Genomic DNA, 23,403 nt, shown 5'->3' with positions numbered 1-23,403 from the left:
TAGTCTACTGCAAAGTCAGCAACTAGTTGTTTAGTTTCAGAAGATTCGTATTAGCAGCAAGGAACGGTGGTATGTGGAAAAGTGAACAAAAGCTGCAGGAGAACCATAGCAGCAGTGAGTTGTTTTGCATGCAAGTAAATGCTTGTAAAGGTCACACTTGTCCCAGGAGGCTATGGGGACACATAAGATGGACACAGGCGTGTTTCAAGACTGAGGCACTCTAGAGTGCCAACAGAACCAAGTGGAAGAGTCAGTTTAATTACACTGCAAGAATAAAATATAACAAAATAAGAGGCAGGAAAAATATCTGAGGCAATTTAAGTGTAATAAAACATTAGGTCAAACACTTCACTTTCACAAAGAAATTTAATATCAACATCCTTCTACTTTGAACAGAGCCAGAATTTAACATATTTACTTCAAGAACAAAAAATGTATCCCCGCAGCTTTAATAAGCAAGTATCTACTGTGCTCTATAAATAATGATTTGGCATCCCTTAGTAACATTGCCACTGGATTAGTCAGCAATGACAAGAAGGTATCAGCTGCATTAGAGAAATACTGAATCAAATTATGAATGGGCTGTCACATCCCAGAATAGGACTTCTCTATTAGTGTGGAAAAAAAATGACAGGGTTGAAATCTTGACAATGCAGCTACCTGTAAGAGACAGAACAAAGATCTCATACAACTCCAAAATATTCACAGGTGCAAATTACACAGCATAAGTGTAAACAAACACTTGTGCACACTTAAGTGTTTACTGATTTGAGAACTACCTATTTGCAGCCTAACACAAGATTCATCCTTTAACAATACTGAAAACAAGTTTGAGAAAATTTCAGTCTAACTTCAAAGACAGGAAATTATGTTGACAGAAGACTGTAATCAAGATAAGATAGCAAATGAAAGTAAAGAAAGTAAAAGAAAGTAAAATTAATGGTACCAAAGTTGAAGTAAGCTTTAGATTACAGTAATTTTAAATCTAATTTTACATAATATATTCAAAGTGCAATGACCACTCCATAAGGTTATGCGCATTCAATACCTAAGTAAAAGTAAAAAAGCTTACCAACACTGTGGTACCAAAAAAAACCCGAACAGAAAATTTAGCTTGCAGATTTGAAAACACTGAAGTTACATACTTATTTCATAATAACAGTCCAAGCATACAGATTGATACAGTTATTTAAACTGCAGAATTTCTTCTAAGTGACTTTCATTTTTAGTACGATGAATACAATTGCTCTTCCAAAAATGGAATTGCAGTAACCTGGTACGCATACAAACGAAACAGCACGTCACAGACTTAGCAGTCCAACAGTTTTTTCATTTCACTGAACCCATCTGGATTCCCATATTTGTTTAGAAGGAAGAGGAGAATCTGTTCGTGTTTTTTAAGCTGTGGAATAAGCAGAAAGTATTAGAAACACAGTTCTAAAAATTGAAGTGTAAATTTGTAATTTACATTACAATTGTAACTTACAATTGTTGTAATTTAATTTGTATATCCTAAAACTACAAACTCAGCCAAGTCCCACACTAAGTCACTGAATATACTGTTCCTTTCTGTAGTAAAATCTTCAGGGGGGAAGCCAGCAGAATTCTAGCCAACTTGATATTTTTTTATTTTTTAAAAAGAAAATTTCAAGACCAAAATCGACGGAATACTCAAATTATGGCATAGATCAGGTTGTTAAGTTTTTGTTATTTACACACACCTATTTCAGTACAACTTAAAAGATCAGGAAATTGTCTGTCTTCTCTTCATGTCATGAGACTTTGAGCCAAACTTGTTGGAATGAGGAAGGATGATAAAAAGGTAACCAAAGTGAAGTCACATGAGATTAGAGAGAGAACAAGCCCCAAAGAACTGAAAGATCAAAGAGATACAGGGGGGAAGGGAAAGGGAGCTTCAAGAGCCTACACTGGGACAGGGAAATCTACTAGACTCTTCCCAAGCTTAGTTATGTTATCTTTCTGCTACTAAACTGCTGGTAACTACGCTGCCTTTGAAACAGCAAGATCCTGAACCACCAGAAATGCTCTCTTCTTACCTCCCAAATATAGTAGTGCATGTTTTTCTTTTGGCCTAGATGCCTCTGGCTGAAAAATCAAAACACCTTTTCAAAGGTGTTTGCCTTCAGAATTCCAAGTTTTGCTTATTCCTCTGACAAAGACCCTTACTTCAGAAAAGGTTGCTGTACCTTTTCTGGTACACTTTGAGTCGCTTTCAGTAATCTAGAGTTGTTTCTAATATTTCACGAACAGCCTAAGTTAAAGATTAGCGGTGCTAAAACCGGAAAGCTTTCAAAAATTACACAAACATGCTATTTCTGTAAAAACTTTTCCCCTGCAAATAAAGAGGAAAAGATTTTGAAACTAGCAAAGCAGTTACACGTTCCAACTGAACGCAGACTCTCATCCCTAGCACCATGACAAAACGTGGCAGACGTTAACACTCATCTGTGCTACCTGAAATACATATTGTGAGAGTCCTCTTACATGCGCAGCTGTCTGCCAAGTTGCATCCACAGCAAGACACAGCTTTGTTACTGAAAACAATCCAGTTGCCCTTGGTCAAAATGCTACAGTCTATGCAAAACACTGCAACTATCTTTACACAGTAGACAAAATTAGCATCCCTGAGCCCTTGAACTCTACCGGAAAAAAAAACCAGCTGGATGTGTGGCAGAACACACAGAGTGATACATACACAATATCTTCTCAGTTTCGGGATGTTCTCATTACTACCATGTACAAAAACTGAGAAAAGTATTGGGATATTCACTTCACATACCTTCAGTGTTTCAGTTAGCTATTCTCTCCCTGCTCCCATTTGCTTCCCACACAGGGTTTCTTTTAAATTCTGGAAAAACTTAAAGTACTGTTTGGACTGAATCTTACCTGTATTTTTAATTCTGTGCAGCAGCATTTGGTCTCACTTCCATTGCCTACAAAAAGGACAAACAAACCACAGAGTAAATGAATGATCTAGATTAACTAGGAAAGCAGTGCTCATGTGTGAGAGTTGGTATGTGGAATTCCCTAAAATTTCAAAAGAACAAGTCACTCGGGCATCCCACATGTCAAATTAATTCCTAATTCCTAATTAATTCTTCAAATTAAGTTTAAATTAAGAAGTCTGTAAAAATAAGTACCTTGATGCACAATATCTGAGTTTTCAGCTTTGCAGATTAAACCTTCTGTTACTAGTTTGTCAACTATATTCACACTACCATTTTCACACTGTTTCTCCACTTTTACCAAGTTCACGTTTTCGTTGATTCCCTTCACAGTAATTGTGACATATTTATTCAACAACATTTCTTTCAACTTGTCAAGTAACAAAGGAGACCACTCAGCTTTCTTTATTCCTGGAAAAAAGAGAAGTACAATCAAATTTGTTCTATGAAGAGTTACTTTATATCACTTCATCTTACATATAATGTCATCACAGCTTTTGAAACTATAACACTAAATTTTCATAGTAAATAGTTAAGATTCTACAGCTAGTTAAGAACGTTTTCTGAAACAGCCTTCACGGTATTAACCGGTATACTATTTCAACAGATCGTTATGTTTGTTGTTATTAAGGAATGAACACTATATCATCAGGATAGACGCAGATTTATAATGAACTTTTGTTGTTGTTTTTATTTTTTTGTTACCTGCAAGTGAACATATAATTGTTTGAAAAGGAAACTTTAAGTAGGAATCTGTGATCGGCAGGACATTTGAAACTGGTAAAGTTTCTGTGTTCCCATAGTCTGCATATAGTACTTTCACTGTGGACTGAGAAACTTTTAGAACAAGAGCTCTGTACCAACGCCCATTACCTGAAAAGATCAAAACAAGCAGAATCAGACAGATTATGATGAGAACAGAAATATTCAGCTTCACAGTTTCCCAGGAATTTTTAAATACTCTGGTATACAGACAATGCCACTTGACAAGGTAAAAACCCACAGAAGAACAAGAGAACAGTTTCTGATTGCGGTATTTATACTGACTTAAGTGTTTCTTTCAGAATTTTGCCCAAATCATACAGACAAGAGTTTTACTGTGCTACTGTTTTGGGACGTCTATACACCCACCCCATTGCTAGCTCCTTTATCTGTTTTCCAACACATTCCTTTAGCGTATGCTCAACACTTTAGCGTATGCTTAGTGTTCTCTGCCTAGTATTTTTTTAATTCATCTATGCTGTTTTCCATGAGCTGTTATCTGATCTAGCACCTACGTTTATTTTTATAGCATTTTCTAAGTTAAGGCTGTTCAGCGCTTAGCTGGATTTCCTGTAGCAATGCACATGCAGTCAATGTTTAATATTACTCACTATTTTTTTATTTTTTTTAAAGGTGAGCTAATGCATCAGCAGGGAATGCCCTCTTCTAAAAGATTAAGGCAATAAATGAAGGTTCCTAACAGTTAAAAATACCTTTGACTTGAATAACAGTTCACTAATCCCTTGTTAACCTAACAAGGCTGAATTATTAGTTGTTATAGCCAGTGGCACCTACCCATGCACAGAGAAAGCAACAAAACAGAAAAACATCCAGCCACCTACAAAACAGAAGTGGGTCTGTACAGATGCAAGGGCACTATTGCTCTGCTATAAATTTCATGCCCCAAGACGCAGGGCAGCACAAATAAATTTCAGTTTAAGCAGTAACTAGCTATTCTTTCCTCTTCAAGTTCCATACATTTTGCAGTGCACAACATATTCCACATTCTCCTGGTTAAGAAAATATAAGAAAGATGGATTCCCTCACCCGAAAACCTGGCACAACAGGCTTCACCCGTTTTTGGTGTGAATGACTGCATCTTATAAGATTTGCAGTAGTCATCTAGTTCAATCAGCTGCCTAAGTAGTTTCTCATGATCTACAGAAGAAAAAAAATGAATGTAACGAAGAGCACAATTATTCTTAAGCTCCCCTGCCCCCACTCTTGGCTTTTTTTTTTTTTTTAATATATTTGTACTTTTCTCCAATCCAAGCTATGTTTCTATGTAGTTCAGTTCACTACAGGCAATCATTTTATTAACTAGCTCGCAGCAATAACTTCTTACTGGTATTAGGAGCAGAGAACACTGTTTCTTACCTTTACTTTGAACTGGAATAGCATAGAACAAATCTGGGCTTACAACTTCTGTTACACAGACAGGTACGGTTTCATCCATAGCCAATTCTATTGGCTTCCAGCACCCAACTGAGGTTTCTAAGAGGAAGAGCAAGAAAGTGCTTCATGCTGCTTTTTTTCCCAAGCATATACATGTTTTAAGTATGTTACGGAACACACTTTTGAATTTTAGTGACAACCGCATGGCTTTATTTCAAGAAGATAACTATAAACCAAGATAATTCTTGCTTAATTTGGTGTTCATTATCTACTAGGTATAGAAGTAGTTAATTAAAAAGCATTCTGGAGAAATAAGATACAGGAAAGAAAACATGGAAAAAGTTTTCATCATGCAGCAAGCGTACAACTCTCCACTGTCAAACATTCAAATAACATTCAAGACAAACACAGATTTATACTTCTTTTTTTGTCTGTAATGCCACCTGCAGGGCACTTGTGTTCAACTATAAAAACCTCAAGATAATATCAATAGTAAACATACTGTTTTGAGTTTATCTATGGTTAAAGGCTGGAAAGTTGAAAATTGTCGTTCAATCTAAAAGTTAACATTCATTTAGTTACCTTTATTGTCAGACTTATTTGGAAGATTACTTTTGTCTTGTAGATCTTCCCTTACAGCTAGTTTTTCAGAAGTTAGTATCTCATTGATCACTTTTGGATAACCTGTGGAATTATCAATAAGCTCTACACCTGCCCCATCTCCAGAAAGGGAAGTTACTTTGGCTTGAAGCTTCATCCCTGCAGAGAATGCATGAAATCTTTCTGTTGCTTCTGGAATCCATTTGCTGTTAGCAGGCTTTATACCTAAGAAGGAGGAGATCTGTTCAAGATAACTCCATTAACTGACTTTCTCCAACATTGTATTTTCCTTTAAAGATCTAATTTTTATTTATTTTTTAAAACACAACTTGAAATACCAAGGCTACTTTGGCTACCTTAGGAATACACAGTGTACTTCATACTTGTTAGCTGGTCTCCTTCCTTTCCTCAAAAAGGAAACATTTCCTCAGGACTCCCAAGTTTTATTTTCTACATCTTACAATACTCTACCAAGTAAATCCCTAACCCTTAGCACAAATAACACTGAAGACTGTTTATGAAAACGCCATATTAGACTGCTTTATAACGGGTGCAGAAAATCATAGTGTTTTAAGAGACAAAAAGAGCAGAATATGCCTCGATGAAATGAGGCATATTGTTTCCAGACTCTGGAAATAACACAGACATTTATAATAAAACACAGTTCTGTGAAGTATACCATGCATTTACCTCCTTCCCCACAAGCAACAAGTTTCTACATGCAGTAACACTTGTAAGGAGAGAACTCCTAAGAAGATCCACCTGAAAGCCAGCATTTAATTCCTTGAAATGGCAGCTGTAGGAACGAGGATGGAATCTGCCGTATTTTATCCAGTGGTACTTCCTCAACATTCCCGTAGTCCACAAAGCATACTTTAACAATTCCGTCTGAAATAACATTTTGCACCAAAGCACGATACCAGTTACCATCATCTGATTTAAGAAAAGATTAAAGAAAAAAAAAAACACATTTCACACATCTAGTGCATTTACCAGCAGATTTTTTTTTTTTTACTAGTAAATAAAACCAATTCTTTGCTATCTTCTACCAATATAAACTATCAGTTAGGGTGGAGTTTTTTGTGCTTTATTTCACCCTGTTAAACTGAAATATTTTAGTCTGCCACTTACCAGAGAAAAAAGCACAGCAAGGTTCTCCACTCTCTGGCTTAAAAACATTTGGAGGAGTTTTCCGGCAGTATTCAGACAATGATTTATTAAGTAAGTTTAGAGTGCGTAACTCTGAAGAATAGGAAGAATTAAAGACAAGATCAATAGAATAAGTGGGATTGAACATTATCAATACTTCTGTGGTATAGTTTACATTTAAAAGAGTTAATGGAAGATTTCAGTGAAATTTAGTATTTTATTTGAAAGAACTGTGACACTGAATTAACTAGTTAACTTACCAGGCAGACTGATTTAGCAAGAAGTGAGAAAGCTGATCTTTACTGACAAATAGGTAAGTAGCCACAAAGTTTGTCTGCAAATTGCTGTATAGGAGCCTTTGAGGTCTGGGCCTCTTCCACAAGTCTAACAATCTGTGAAAGAGGTGTATCAGCTCTGACATGGGTTGCCAAAATTAGCAGTGACCCATTCTGATTAATAGTACCTCCAATAACTGTATTGCCAGATTTTTTAGTCACATTCGTCAGTTCACATGAATTAAGAGATTTATCTACCACTAAACACCCTTCAGTACTATTCAATTGCTTAACTTCAACATTTTCACATTTCAGTCTCAGAGCCACTACGTGCCCTGATTCAATTTCATCATTTTTCTTGTACTCTTCGCTCTTACATACAAAAATTCAGAGGTAAGACTTGGTGCTATAAACTCACTTGAAACAGCAATGCATTTGAACTATAACAACTGAAAAATCAGGAAGCAAATAAACTATGCAGGAAAACAAAAGCTGAAGAAACTTACCACTGTTTGAAATCTGACAGTAGAATTCTCCAGGATTGTACAGCGTACACACTATCACATCTACTGTTTGTTGAAGAGTTAATTTATTCCATCCCCACTTTTTTTTGTTTGCTGTGTCCTCTAGAGAGGAAAGAGAGAAGTAGAGGAATTAAAATAATTTTTATAGAAAAAAAATCACATCCTGTATATTCATTCTTTGTGTACTATAATTTCTCATTATAAGTAAACCAACAGACTAATTACCAGTGAGAACCTTTTTGTAATAAAAGCAAGAGAAACATGCCAGTTGCTTCACTACAGAGAAGAGCAAGCCATAGGTATTTGGGGAGCGGTGATCACAGAAAGTTTCAGACTAGACAACAGTAATCTGAGCATGAGGGACTCTGTGGAATTGTAGTTCCTAGAATCTAAGTTGGTTCCTTAGTCCCCTACCTATCTCACACTGAAGCTTCGATCACTAAATGCACGAAAGGCAGTTTAGGCCACTAACCCCTTTAGTGTTGAAGTTACACAGGCTACTGCAGTTGAACAGCTTTTGAAAGACTGAACATATGGCTTCAGATGTTAAATATAGACAAAGATGAGCTAAAGGGCAAGGGCATAGAAACGGGCAGGTATTAACCAGTCATATCCTACTTCAACTAGAAATTTTAAGACTTCTGACCAAAGAAAATTAAATTCTTGTAAGATCTTCTACAAGTAAACAATTGCAACTTCACTATGTATGTGCACACATACACAAACACATGATTTCTTCATGGAAAAGTCACAATAACTAGACTTCAGAGCTGTAGAGGCTAGATTTCACAATCTGGACTGGACAAAGAACGTGGTTCTCTGTACATACTCTAGTAGGAGGTTAAATACTACCACTTGAGCAGGACGTGCTTGTACTCACTATTTGCTTGCTTAACATCGCTTATTTCAGTTGCTGGCAAGGAGGCTATCCTTGATTCCTCAGCTGCACAGTTTTTCAGCAGGAGATAGCTCGATATATTTATTTCCGGAATAACAGATGCATCCACAAGCTCCACCACAGATCTATAACTCTCTTTATCCACTACTTTCACTGTCAGCACTTTGTCTTTCACTAATTGTTTCATACGAGAAATAGCTTCTGAGGACCAGGCTCCCATTAGTGGCTTTACACCTGAAAAGTCAAATAGCATGGAAAGATTCAGAGGGCAGATTTCAGAGGAAAGATTCAGAGGGGATTCAGATTTGTCCCAGTGGAGGGGAAGAGACAGAGTTCAGCATTTCAAAATACAACATGAAGTTTTATCTTCTCCTGCAGTGTTAAAGCCACAATAGATTTAAGAACTCCACAAATCCAGCAGGTGACTGAATTTTGCTTAGAAAAAAAAAAAGCACACGCAAACCTAAGAATAGGCACATTAACATAAGAGTTTTCTAAGCATACAAGTCACTAAATAGGTTAGGAAAGATTTTAAATACGTGAGGAAAGATTTCTTCTTGTTTTGTACATATGCTACAACAGTTAATTAAGAATTCTGAAAATTCTTAATTTTCAGAAAAAAGTTTATTTCCTACCTGCCAAGGTACATCTTATGGCTTGAGCTGGCAAGTTCATTAATTTTGGAGTCATAGGACGAAGTCTGGTTGGCTGGAGAACTTCAAAATTCCCATAATCTATGTATCCCACCAGAACAGTATCTTCAGAAGCATATGTTATAACAGCAGCACGATACCAAAGATTGTCTTCTAGAAATGAACACACAGACATTCGTTATACTAGATACTTGCTTCCAAGAACAGAATGATTTTTTGGACAGAACAATATAAAACACAATAGCAATGTCAACACAAGACTTGAAACAACAGAATTACAGTTCATGCTAACCTTGACAAAACCCTGTAGAAGACACATACCACCATCACCCCTCATGGGAGTTAAACGTTACAAACATTCTTTCCATAAAGAAGCCCCAGCACGCAAAGGCATACTGCAAGAAAAAATAAGCACTACACCCACACAATGTAGTTAAATTCAGCGTTAAAAAAAAAAAAACAAACAGGATCTCAGCAGACTGAAATGGCATGCAGTTCAAAGACCACATAACAGATCTAATATAATTTACGTATTTTAATTCAATTAAAAGATTTCAGAAACAGAAATAAAAGCTCTCTCTCAAATTTATCAAGACAGCTGAAGTACTGAACTGATGGTTTTCCCCAGCTAAGCACCTGAAACCAGTGTCCACTCAAACACCAAGACAGCTTATTGACAGTACCAGCTTTTTCTGAATGTGTAAAAAAAAAAGTTTATTTCAGCTTATCTGTTCAGTTTAACAGCTAATTTATTAAAAGTAGCAAAAACATATCAGAAACAAAAATAAATGATGAGGAATGCTCATAGATTATGTAAAGAGGCTGTAACAGCAACATTTCTGACCAGAAAAAAGGTACAAGAGCAGCAATTTTTTGTCTGTTTTAAAAAGGTGAATGAAAAGAAGAAATATCTGTAAGGAGGAGATTCATCTTTACCCTCCTGCTCTCAGGCAAACAGGACCTCATATTCTTACAAATAAAAAGGTATTTCTTTCATGTAGACTGGACAGTTCCAGGCACATAACACTGCCTTATGCAGAATACTAGTTTAGGTTTAAACAAGATGTAATTTTGTAATAAGACTTGTAGAAACTTGACAGTGATGGCTGTCACACAGAAACTAAGTTATGAACATACAGTTCATAATTACCAGGGTTTTGCTAAATAACCTGTTGTGAAGAACCCCATCAGGGCAACAATGCTATATATAATCCTGTCTCTTCTTTACCTTTTTTGGGGTGTGAAATTTCAAGCCTATGCTTATTTCCAGTCACAGGAAACAGCATTAAATCAGTTTCTTCATGGTCTCCTAAAAAGCTCCTTTACTCAAAAATGAATGCAGTGTTGTTTGTTTAGTGATGGGGCCATTTTATGATTCTTGTTTAAAAATTGGTAAATGATGATGACATCTATCAAATACTATTCAATTTAAATTTAAAAAAACCACTATGAAGTGCAATGCAGAGCTAAAACTGGACAAATGAAATAGTCTGTATAAGACATTTCTAAACATAATTGTAAAACTCATTTAAATTTGGCAGGAAGTTAAGCTGACAAATTCAGAGTCGTACTTCCACTTTTACCTGTGAACTGGGCACAGCACAAGTCTCCTGAAGCAGGACGGAAATCTGGATTGCTAGGAAGTCTGTTACAGTGTTCATCAAGACACACCTGAAGCTCAGCAAGATGACCTGGTATTAAAATACACATGTTGTGGAAAATACACTGCCTGATAATTAAGGAAGTATATAAATGTTAAGTTTAAGGCCATAAAGAACAGATTGTAACATAACGGAGGTTATTTCATGTAATGTTAAATGTAATACTAAAAAAAAGTGATCAAACTAGGACTTGCACAAGGAGAGTCTTGCACAACTCTGAGAAATCACTACAGTAAAGAGGACAGGGAACGCCAGTCAGACTCTTTCAGTACAGTAACATAACTGAAGCCAGTAGGAATTGAACACGGATAGCATAATCACGCTGTAAGGAAGCAAAAGGAAGACAGCTCTTCAAACAACAGGTAGATGTCTAGCGTAACTTTTTGCCAAAGGAATCGTAAGCTATGAGTCTACCCAGAATTCAGAGGAAGACTGGGTAAGTATAAAAGAAGAGAAAACCACTCAGGATTAGTAAACATGCCAGATCCCATCCAGCTGCAAAAGCCACTTCAGCTGAAAATAACCGTACACTCAGAGAGTGCTAGGACACAACCCACAAACTTACTCTGCTCTCTCCCTCCCCCAAACATCTGTTTAAGGGCATTGTGTGAGATGCACCAAAGCTCCTCCTAGCCTAGCATTCTGATCCACTGTAACTGTTACTCATCTTATATTCTACTGTATCAGAAGACAACAAAGCAGGGTTTGGGAATTGCTATCCGGGCTCCTCTCCCTTCTGAAACTCAGATATTCTCCCCACTCTACATAACAAAGAAGCTCAGTCCACACACCCAGCCTAAAAGGCAACTTCTCCCCAGTGGCATAGCATTACAGGCATTATAGGAACAAAAAGGAATAATTAGAACTTGACACACATTTCTGAATACCTGTGATAACATGTTTAACATTTAAGAGAACACATTTATTGTTTAAATATACAAATTCACTCAACAAGATTGCTATAATCCATACAAACACCATCTTTCTAGTTTGGACTACTCAGACTGGCAACAAATGATAGCATCGCCTATTAACTTGGAGGTGAACAGCTAATGCTGCCAAAAACATCCTCTACAGCACCATGGCTCTTAACTGAGGCACAGCCTGAAGCCACAGGAAATCTCCATTATAAGGTCAAACTATCAGACCAGCAATGCCTCCCTCTAGAGGATCTCTCTTGAAGAAAAAAGCGCCATACTAAATACCCCACAGCCTGTTTTCAAGGAGTCACTTACGGCCACTGCGCATCTGCTGACAGAAAAAGTTGTCTGGATTTTGAATATGGGAAACCACACCAGGGAACGTGTCTCCAATACATACAGAGACACACTCTGCTACCGACTTTCCACAGCAAAGCAGATCTTTATCTTCAGCTGTTTTTCCTTTACCTCCCATAGAATGGTTTTCCGACACTGCACATTAAAGAAAAAGAAAAAGATGTCACTGATCAAAAGCTAGATGACTTTGCAATGTGCGACCTCACCAGGCCAGATTCAGAGATACTTACACAAATTATGCTAAATTAAACTACAGAATTAAAACATGCTGAAGCAGTTTATTTGTTTTGCTATACTCTTTGGACTTTGAAGGCTCATGCCATTTTATCCACGAAATTAATAGACACATCATCCTCACTCAACAAGCATTTCATACTATTAAAAAGCACAGGTGCCAGTGTCACTAGTGAGCTGAAGGAAGCTTCCCTGGCCAACGTTTAAGTAGGACGTAAAGCTAATGAACAGCTAGAATATGTAAGCTACATAGATTCTCACATATGGGGTGATGCTTTATAAGACTCCCCAACCTTTTTCAGCCCCCTACTTAGAAAGTATGGTTTGCTTACTCACCTTTTGGAGAGTCTGTTCCTTTGGTATTACTTCCTGGAGTTAAATTAGACCTCATTTCTAAAGGCAGTTTATCTAAACAGATGCAAGAAGTAAAGCAGTTTAGCATACAAGGTAGTCATAGTTCAGTTTCATTTAAGAACCATCTTCTGAATCTATCCTATGTTACTATCCTGTTCTTATTTATCAAGCAATTAATACACTTAGAATGTGAGACAGAAGTAGACTCAGAGTAACTCAAGCATTTAAGCTTCCTGACAACATGCATAGCTCCAAGACTGTTTGACTAAACAAACAGTCATGATCACCATTTTCTTGTAGACATTACCAGAAAATACTTGGCTGAAAAGCGATTGAAACTTTTCAATTCTTCACAGCCTGTGTCTAAACTCGCAACACCAAGTACACAGGATTTACAAAGAAATCCTGAGTTTCTCAGTAATTACATATTCCATTTTGGAAGCATGAAACAGTATTTCAAGTTTTCAATATAATTCTTTTCAAATGAAAGCCTGAGTACAGATGTTTAAATTGCTTGTAAGGTCATGAAATGCTGCATGTGTCTATTCCATGACCAAGAGACTGCTGTGATCTTCTCTCCAAGAGGCTGATAAGTTATATTAGTTTGTCAATGTAGTAAAAAGCAACTGGATATGAAATATGCCCAGCACGGTCCTGAAGCAGTGGCATTTACACAGGAATAAGGTGAACCATCCATAGACTGCAGAGACTACGGCATGAAGATAAGCTTCCTGCATGTGAGGAATTTTATCAGGTTAAGAAAATGAACTATCACTTTCTTCAAAATTTCTGGGGCTGCAAATTAATGAAAAGAATATTATCTCATCACTATACTGTACTTGCTCTGGGGCCAGATTAAAAATAGCCCTCCTAATGATGACAGCAGGTACACTTTTTCTGTATTGATCTGGTTCTACAATCAAACCCTTAAAGCTCAACTGAAAATATCAATTCAGACTCAATTTTAAGGTCATTAAACATTAAGATATTTCAGGTACAGGTACTTTAAAATAGCCTCTATTAAAAGGCAAAATATAATTAAAAAAGTATATAAAAAATAAAATCAAGGGGCAGGTGGGGAGGGAGGGAAGCAAAAAAAGAAAAAAAATCCTCTTCCAAGGGTCTTGGGGAGTGTTGTGGAGAGGGAAAGTGAGTATGAAAGACTTAACAGTCGTGTTCCCCACCTCCCCCCTAGCCCATTTCCACCCCCACTCCAAACACTTACAAAAATCTGGAAGAACAACATCTACAGCAAATCTTGACATCATTTCCTCCTGTAATATGTCAACAACAATTACTGAACAGGTCTTTCCCATGAGCTGGGAAGAAAAGATGTCGACGCCTTCATTCCATCCTCTTTGTTTTGGATCATAATTAGCAAAGGAACACTTAATTGCCTGGAAAGAATTACCATTAAAACAAGGAAGGTTGGGGATTATTTGCCCTTTAAAAATATGAATAAGTAATTAAGGCCCTCCAAAATATCATCCGGTCTGTAAGAGTAAAAGCTGCTGCTGAAATCTGAAGCACTATCAATTCAACTAACTTCTTTACAGAACAGTTAAAAAATAGGAAGTTATGTTCAAACTGTACACTGCATTTCCTCAGGACTACAAGGTGTGCCTGTATCACATTACGTCTGACTACGGGTGTATGTCGTAACTTGCCTGCAGGAGACACTGAGGGTTTTAAGACAAAGTTCAGAAGGCTGTCAAAGTCTACTACAAACCCAGCAGAGTCGCGTGAACACACTATGAAAGACTGTTCCGATAGCTGGTACTCAGGGCACCCACTGGTTGAAAGAATGCTTCTTTATTCTTTGTGTCAAGTCAAACATACCGTTTTGACCTGTGGATTAAAGCTAGACCATTTATTTTGTAATGGGAGATATTCACACAGCATGCAACGAAGTCAGTTGGATGATGAACAACTACCAGAACAATTGCAACTTAGACCAAGAGCTGTCAATACTGCAGACGAGGTTTGCCCAAATTCTGAGTCATTTTCACCACTGCCTAAAACCAGATTAAATTACTCGAGCAGGCTGCACCCCCTACCACCCTCCAGCACAGAAGGGAAATGTGAGCCCGAACATCCCACAGTTATTTTACCAGCTCAGAAAACAATTCTAGGACTAAGGAAAAAAAATAATATAGGTGGCCTTCCTCACTGCTATGGAACATTTCAGGACATGAACCTCTGCGTAATATAGCAGGTTTTATGCATCACTTTCACTGAACACAAAATACTGTGATAATGACAGTTACACTGATACAAGAGCTATACTTATTTCAGAGCTACTCATTTAAAATCTCAACTACTGTTACGGAAATAGAACTCACACATGGAGGAAGCAGTTCAATGTCTTTGTGAAGAGCTTTAATCCAGGAGAGTGGAATATTTTCTTCCTTTCCATAATCTATATAGAATACTTGCGCTTTCTTTTGCGATATATCCACATCTTTAACCAATGCTCTATTCCATGTCTGTATGGGAATAAATACTCTTAGTAAGAACACAGCATAACAAACAACCACAATTACTGCACTCCTCACTAAAACACACACTTCAAAGCTTACTTTATTCCACCAGGTTTGTTTTTAAACAAAGGCAACCAAGCAATTTTAAAGCAAATCAAATGAACATGACACACGTCAACACTGACTGCTGTGAAGATAGTTATACTCCTATGGATCTGGGCTTTCCTACAGAGAATCACATCTGCTAACAATGGAGGAGGAAAAAAAAAAGGAAAGAAAGGGGATGGGAAGGGAAATGAGAACTAGAGGTGACTACAAAAAAAGCAATCAGCAACCAGGTAAGAAATGAAATAAATAAGCAGAGGCATACTCCAAACTAACTAAAGTAATTTAGATTTGTTATAAACTCCCATAGCCTTCAAGAAACACTAGGACAAACCACTTCTACACAGTTTAAGTACATAAAAATATATAAAAGTAAACTTTTTAGAGGGAAAAAATAGAGCGCCTTCAATTTGAGTTCCAGGTATTATAAAGTTGCTAACTATCACAATTTCAATACAATAAACAGATGTCTAATTAGCAACTTTCACCTGTAGAGACATAAAAGCAAAACTTGCAAAGACATGATAAGCTCATTATAAAAGTGTTATTTTATGGACAATCGGATCTTACCTGATCCAAAGAATTCCTTGCAACGCAGACTTCTCCTTTGATAGCCACATAATGCTCCTGAATAACCGTGTTAGCGTAACAGTCTTGCAGTTTCACAGAAAGTTTACTGATCTGGTCTAAAACTTCTGGAGAAGTCATCTGTATATAAAATTCACTTGGACTCCTGAATTCTGTTACTGTACCCTGAAGAGAGAACATAACAATGATACAAGAACACCCCGCAGTCCATTATTCAGCACCAGCGTGCATTTCAGTAAATGCATTTCACCCTATACCTGCTGCTGTTCTTTTGTTTTGAATCTAGCAGTAGTATCTACTCAGAACAAAGAGACAGCGATGTTCACTATCACAGAAACAAATCTTTCTCCATTATTCCCTCCCTTTGCATTTACTTATCTTTATAAAAATAAAGACACTTTACAGGCAAACAAAACGATACAGATTGCTGAGGTAACATACAGCTACGCATGCTTAACAATGCTTCAAATGCCTCTTGCATTCTTTCAAAATTGAAGTACCTGTACTTCCATAGCTTTTTTGAGACCTAGGCTCCGGAGATCTGACAACATTATTTTCTTGCACTGCTCTTCTGTCTTGAGGGAATCTGCAGACGTTGAATTACCCTATTTAAAGGAGCTACAAGTTATGTTTAGACTGGAGTTGTTCAGCTGCATCTTTGAGTAATAACAAATGAAAAAAAGAACATTTTATCATCTCAACAAAAGCACATTTGTAGATACTGGTTAAGACCTCCTCATCGGAATTCAAAGACTTTGTATTACTCTTGGAAATAACTATAACATAAATAGTTATATTTAGTTCATAAAATAAATAGTTATATAATAACTAAATAACATTATCAAGAGATACACTGAGGATGAAAAACAAGTGCTGAAGTAGTCTAGGCAGCAGTCATGGCTTCACCTGTTCCTTTCACACAGGACCAATGACTCTGCTATACTTCCTGCTTATGAGGCTCTCGGAAGAGGAATTCAATTCCACCTGCTTCCTTGCAGCTTTAACAGAGTACATTGCAGCTACTGCTTAACAGCACTTATAAAAAAAGTAACATTGCACATTTAGTGTAATCTGCCTAATGCGTACCATCCGTGTCTGCGACACCCTAAAAACATCACAAAAAAATCTCATACACATCCTTAAGGAAAAGTACTCTTATATTCAGACCAACATACTTTGGACAATGCATGACGACAGAGACTGCTGTTATAACTTCCAAATTAATTGCTTACTTGCAACAAAGATTCTTCAGAACATTTCCCATAAAAATGCTCCTCACAGTCCAACGGTAAAATACATTACATATCGAACAATCTTTTAACGTGAGCTCTCTTACTTCCCCAGAACTTGCTTGAGACTCAGAAGATGAAACAGGGAGAAATAAAGCCTTCCATTATTTCAAAATAATCCTCTAGAAATTGTTTATTCATGTTGTATGCCCTCTTGATTTAGAGGTCCCTTGTTACCAGTTTATCAGTTTTAACGGAACAGTTACAGACACGCACAGACAGCAGAAAGCTTTCGGAATGTACTAACAGAAGTCTCATGACCAAAAATGAAGCCTACTTTCTAAATTTTTTCAAGAAGTTAAACAGATGAACGAACAAAATGATAGCAAAATGATCTCCTGCAAAGCTGTTCTTAGGAAGTCCACAGGAAGAAATGTTTGTCTGAAAATAAGATCAAAATGCTATGAAGGAGAGCTGCATCATGTTTAAATCCTGTTACAGCAAACAAGCAAGAGTTCATCTGCATCTGTTAATGTACAAGACTACATGACATGTATTCCTCCAATATTTGCCAGGCTTCCAGCTTTAGCTCATGGATACAGGTAGAAATACAGAATTGTTCAGAACTGGACAAGCTACATCTGTATCCTTCCTAAGATATTTCTCTAGCAACATCATACATCTTAATTTTTAACTTTATCACAAATGTTTGTGGTTTTTTTTTTTCGAACAGAAATCAAGTTTATTGACAGTCTTGCTAGTAGCTCTAGAAGTAACATACTTTTGAATGTCTCTCCTAGTAACTTTTGATTAGAAGCATTAATCTTTCTAAAATGAGTAGGTTATTATCTTTGGAATTTGCTCCTTCCCTGGACAGGTTAGATCATATCCTGCAACTAGCTTACAGTAACTTCATTCAACACATAGTAAAAATCATATTCTATACCTTAAGGTAAAGTCCTGTCTTTGTTTTAGCAGGTATCTTGCCTCCATTGTTATTACTTGAACTGTAATCAAAGAAAAACATGTTAGTTTTGAAGAACCAAAGACCAGAAAAGGAACATTCATAACACCTACTTTCAAATAAAACAGAAAAGCTGCGTTAATAATGAGACGTTTGTGTCAACCCTTATTCCTCCTCCAAGAAAGGACAGAACAAATTTGTTAGTTCTCTGTCACATAACATCTGGTGTGCTTTTTGTGATACCATCAACAAAAACTATTTAATTTTGGTTAAATTGGAGAAGAAATCTCACACTGTTGTGGCATTCTGCTAACACTGCAATCCCAAATAAGCCTTAAAAACTGTAGAAACCGAAAAAAAAGATAAATCTTGCTGTTTCAATTGAACACACAGGTAAAATCCAGATAACGTGCCAGACTGAATCCCCTTCTCCTACACCCGTGATTCAGAGAGTGTAGCAAAACTTGTGAAAAAACACCTCACTCGTAAACTGATTATGGAAACCTGGCTACAGGCTCATGGAAAAATTGCTATCATCACTCTTTGCTAGTGTCAGCCTAAACGCTCAGATTTCCAAAACTTCTCCAAATCCAGGCAGTTTGTACAGTATCATAACCTAACAGAGCTCCATTTAACTGAAACAGACTAGACAGCGATCTCTTGATCATCTCAACTGGCATGTCAAAAAATGATAAAGAGCAGCTAGAGAATGAACTGGCTGAAACAACATCTTCTAATTGCAACTGTGCTGATCAAAAATAAAATATCCATAAAGCTCAATGACGCTACAGTTACATTTAAAATTTGCCTCTTCAGTCTGTTAAAACAGTCCATTAATTGCGCCACTGCTGATAAGTACAGGCTTATTTGTCCTCCATTCCCTATGTCATCAACAGCAATAACACAGGTGATGAACTGGTATTCTTACCACATGCTCACATCATTCCAATACTAACACAAAGCAAAAACATTTCTGTTGACTTAATTCACACTTAAGAACTCTAAACACTATCACGTCATCCTGATGTAATACTAGCCTAAGAATAAGCAACATATTTTACTGTTATAGTGCCCTGATACGGTAATTTAAGTTGTACTAAGAGGGATATCATTATATTTCTGTAAATATTATTTAGCAGAGCTTTTAACAAACTTACTTCTGTTTAACTGGCTCACACACAACACTATGGGATGGCCAATCTTTCTTCTGACAATCTACAGAGCAATAGTATATTTGCTTACACTGCGAACATCTGAGGGATCCTAAAAAAAAAAGTCAAAAGTCAAATAGTCCCATCTATATGGGAAAAGACAACAGCTGTTAAGATACTAACTCCATGTATTATTAAATAACTGCTTACAAGGGGGTCCTACTACAGTTCTAAGCAGATACAAACAGGTGTTTTTATTCATCTGTAGCTACCTATTACTGCTCCAGTTGCCCCAAATTCCTTCTGTACTGAAGAAGGAAAAAAACATTTTGATTGAGAGAGATGCTCTTCATTTTCTCACTTTTGTAAATCCAATTACGTTATGAATAGTCACTACATTTGCATATGACAAACAAAATACATTTCTATGTTAAGGCATTTTTGAGTAATTCTTATGATCCTGCTTCACTGACAAATACACCATGCATCACAGACTACAGAGTAACAGCAACTTACCAAACAGACCACAATGATGGCAAGTTCTCATTTGAGGAGGTGATGCTAGTGAATTGAAGAGACTCTTATCATAGCCAATAGAGAAAACATTCTCATAGGAATATTGCAACTTCTTTGGCTTCTCAATCAAATCAGAATGCGATACCTGTAAAAATCTAAGGTGATTCTTACCAGAAAAAGCAATCCCATTGGATAGAAATATTCTCATGTATCAAAACGTGACAAAAGTTTCAAAGTTCTAGAAAGAGATGATCAATTTATGCTGATCATTCTGCTATCTAGAAACACTCAGAATACGTGGGGCAATTATAAAGTGCAGTAACTCACAGTACGTCCTTTATCAGTTCCAGCTGCTTGTGGCAACTTTCTTCTACTGGTTGTGCCTTCCATGGAACTTCCTAAGAGAAGAAATATTTGCAAAGTGATCTAACAATACTAATGTGTGCCTGTGTTATGGAGTATTTACAGGAAAACACACAAGTCTTCTCTATTTCTACTGTTCTGCTAGCACATTTGAGCAAACGGAGATGTTACAGGAACATTACATATTCTGCTAGTCACTTCTTATCATTCTGATACCGCATTTATTCAAACCCTACCATCAGTGGTATTATTTGAGCAACAGTTTCTCTGCTCTGGTCCTATCACTCAATAGAGGCCTTAATGACCACCATCCATAAATAAGCAAGTACTCAAAAACAAAACACTCTGAAACTACTTAAACAGATTTTATTTTCAATTGAGTGCCTTATAAGCCTTATGATTTCCCAAGTTTATTCTTTATGTGAACGCTTGTCTTGTAGAAGTTGTTTGATAAACCTGCATACCAACGTATTCGGAACTATATTTTTTTTACTACTGGGTAACTCATTCATCTACAAAAAAGACGTTGTTTCAGTCATAGACCACACATGCCTTTTTGAGCTTGTTCCAGTCCAACAGGCTCATTAGTCCCAATTCTCCACTAAGCCAATATAAAGCTTATGCGGCCCTTTTTCTACGTGGAAGCAAATTAATTACATTTAATGAACCCTCCAGATGGCTGCATACCAAGCTACCTCAGATCTCCCAGTAGCAATCCTCCCCCTCTCCCCCCCATTTGGAATAACTGAGAGCATGGAGCAGAGAATAGTGAAGGCAAAAAATATTCCTGAGTGGACTCCGATTCCCACTGCACAATTGCACCAAATTCCCCAGTACTCCAATTACTCTCTTTTTACAGTTATCTAAGGCATTCCTGGCCACCCAAGTCTGAATTATTAGGAATTAGTTGCATTTATAAGCCAAACTTTTACTGCTGATCCTTACAATGATTACGCATATACAGAGGAAAAAGAGTTAAAATACCTTCGTCAAGCTTTGGACAAAATCTCTTTTTATTGCAGTTGTTCACTCTTGTGCTGCAGCTTAAAGTAACACTTTCTGTACTTTTTTTTTTAAACACACACATTTGACCAAAAAAAAGTGTGTAATTGCTTCACAAAATACTCATTTCTGTTATATATTTCACAGGTTCAGCCTCCAAACTGAGGACTTTGCAACAGAAAAGTGGCTCTCCTCTGCTTTAACCTTTACCTGGAACTTTATTACCATTGTCCTTCACGTGAAGGGGCTGGGCCATCATGTCAGCATTCATACCCGAGTATGACAAAGGGCGATTGTATGCCAGGTAACTAAAGAAGCATAGATTTAAGAAATCAATTCAGGCAAGGACACAAATTTAAAAATTGAATATTTTGAAGTCATATTGTGAAGTTATCTTTAAAAATCACTTTTGGAAGGACAATTCACCATCAGTTTACACACTAAGAAGTAACAGCTTGTGCTAAAGGTATTAACAACAGTTCTGACCAAAGGTAAGTAAGCAGCAGTGCTTTACAAGAGGGATTTGCTGAGAAGCAGGAACGGTTGTCACAAAGGGTGACAAGCTAACTGAACCACTCGCTTCAGTAAGTTACATCTACTTGTAGCACCAGCTAAAATCCACCAGTTCACCCACCCAACAATGGGATCAGAGCCCCATGTGAAGGCTCCGCAGCACAGCAGAGCCCTGAAGCGAGCCAGCTTCTGGACCAGCACCGCCAGTGTCTGAGGGGAAGGCAGGCAACGGGATGTTACCAGAAGGAATTTTTAGCACCTGCTTTCCAAATGTTAATGCACCATACACCTATTTTAACTATAAAAAGGTTCTCTTACTACATTACGATGAAGAAATTAAGTTACAATCTACTCACAAATAAAGCAGAGCTGCCTTTGAGCATACCCATTTACATGGCAATCAAGCAAACCACTAACTAACTCTCACAACTGAAACCACATAGAACCAGCAGGCGCTACTTTAACTAACTGGGGACAGAATTAAGCATTTTTAGCCCCAAGACACCCAGCTGGGGCCCGGCCAGGCCAGGCCAGGGTACTGGCTCTCACCCCGACCTCGCCGACCCCCGGAGCACTGCGAGGGACCGGGGCCACCCTGCGCCCCCCGGGCTGCACCACGCGGCCGCTGGGCCTCGCTCGAAGGCCGAGGGCAAACGAAGACACCCCGGCTGCTTCCTCCTCCGCTTCCTCCTCCGCTTCCTCCTCCTCCTCCTCCTTTCTCCTCCTCCTCCTCAGAGCCGCCGTCCCTCCCCCGGAAGGGCCCGGCCCGGCCCGGCCCGGCCCGGCCCCGCGGGACACGTGCTGCAGGGGCCGCTGGAGTTGGCGGTGCCTGAGGCAGCGCCGTGGGGCAGGCACCTTCCCTCTAAGAGCTGTGAAGCTCAATAATCAATAAACTTCTGTTTTAAAGCGATTTTGCCCTGTGGCCTAGAAGATGTGGTGCTTCATCCATCTCCCCTTTCCTCGTGTCCCGGACGAGGCGCACCCTGACGTCCCGACCCTGCGGAGCGCTGTGGTGATCCCAGTGCCATGCAGTTAAACATTCACTGAGAATAAGTGAACCGTGGCTCTTCTGGTGCTTAGGCTGCTGTACCCACTGCCAAGATGTGTAAAAATCAGGTAGAGTTTATTCTTACAAGTCAAGTGGGGCGGGTAGAACGATCTCTGTCACAGACACACAGAGGCGTGGATCTAGGCTCCTGTGTGCCAAATTACTGATCCCTACTAAGTATACTCCAAATGTGTTGTGTTAAGAGCTGGCTAAATTTTTTCTAGACGACTGAGTTATTACCTACCAAAGTCAGAGAAGCAACTCTCCTGGCTCCTGTGAACTTCAGCCCACTGTGGCAAGCAGCAGAAGCTGGCTACAGTGGAGTGGCTGCTGATAAATTTGGTAGGAGTATGTGGTATTGCAGGAAAATGGCCAAATTGCCCACCATTTCACAGCAGAGTATGCACAGCGGGGTTGCAGAGAGTTGGGGCAATCACAATGCAGCCTCCATTACCTCCCTGCACCATGTTCCTCTGTCCCTAAGATGAGCCCAGTAATTAGTGCCTAAGAAGCACTAATAACTGAGGCATTAAGAAATGCTTCCCTGGCATTCAAATCTCTCCAAAAGAAAAAAAAAGTTTATACTATCTTTGTAATTTAACATATCCAAATATTTTTAGTACCTTTAGCTGGCTAACCAGTTCCACCCCCAAGGATGAATCAAAGCAACACTGCTAGTCTGAACAGTCTTTTGGA

General features: G+C 38.0%; 1 protein-coding gene across 9 annotated transcripts; it reads right to left on the bottom strand.

The window, feature by feature from the left end:
• Positions 1-346: 346 nt before the first annotated feature.
• Positions 347-23,228, bottom strand: TDRD1 (tudor domain containing 1). 9 transcript variants are annotated; one of them, XM_083843135.1, is made up of 25 exons: positions 22,016-23,228; positions 21,357-21,454; positions 20,109-20,179; positions 19,782-19,936; positions 19,272-19,377; positions 18,097-18,157; positions 16,422-16,526; positions 15,904-16,086; positions 15,091-15,234; positions 13,974-14,145; positions 12,731-12,802; positions 12,119-12,295; positions 10,806-10,913; positions 9,205-9,375; positions 8,552-8,803; positions 7,654-7,773; positions 6,855-6,965; positions 6,486-6,656; positions 5,706-5,948; positions 5,106-5,222; positions 4,776-4,886; positions 3,672-3,839; positions 3,162-3,377; positions 2,908-2,954; positions 347-1,402 (listed from the first exon to the last, which is right to left on the bottom strand). In XM_083843135.1, the coding sequence occupies exons 2-25, from the start codon at positions 21,372-21,374 to the stop codon at positions 1,310-1,312; spliced, it is 3,192 nt and encodes a 1,063-aa protein (XP_083699261.1). In that variant the 5' UTR covers positions 21,375-21,454; positions 22,016-23,228; the 3' UTR covers positions 347-1,309. The 9 variants fall into 9 exon arrangements, with proteins under 9 accessions (XP_083699261.1, XP_083699260.1, XP_083699258.1 ...); XM_083843134.1 differs by having other exon boundaries at positions 22,209-23,228; XM_083843132.1 differs by having other exon boundaries at positions 19,782-19,926; positions 22,016-23,227.
• Between the last annotated feature and the right edge of the window lie 175 nt (positions 23,229-23,403).

The sequence above is a fragment of the Anser anser genome (genome assembly GCF_964211835.1).
Source record: "Anser anser genome assembly, chromosome: 7".
NCBI classification, from domain to species: domain Eukaryota; kingdom Metazoa; phylum Chordata; class Aves; order Anseriformes; family Anatidae; genus Anser; species Anser anser.
The sequence above is the reverse complement of the archived record's forward strand: the minus strand, read 5'-3'. Positions and strand labels throughout refer to the sequence as shown.

Bases quoted from the DNA above. Each gene is read 5' to 3' on its own strand.
- TDRD1 (XM_083843129.1), bottom strand. From the start codon at position 21,231: ATGTGTGTGTTTAAAAAAAAAAGTACAGAAAGTGTTACTTTAAGCTGC. The intron at 20,180-21,128 runs GTATTTTAACTC...TTCTTCTCTTAG, and splicing joins TTGTCCAAAGCTTGACGAAG to GAAGTTCCATGGAAGGCACA. The intron at 5,223-5,705 runs GTAACTAAATGA...TCTTCCTCTTAG, and splicing joins AAATAAGTCTGACAATAAAG to AAACCTCAGTTGGGTGCTGG.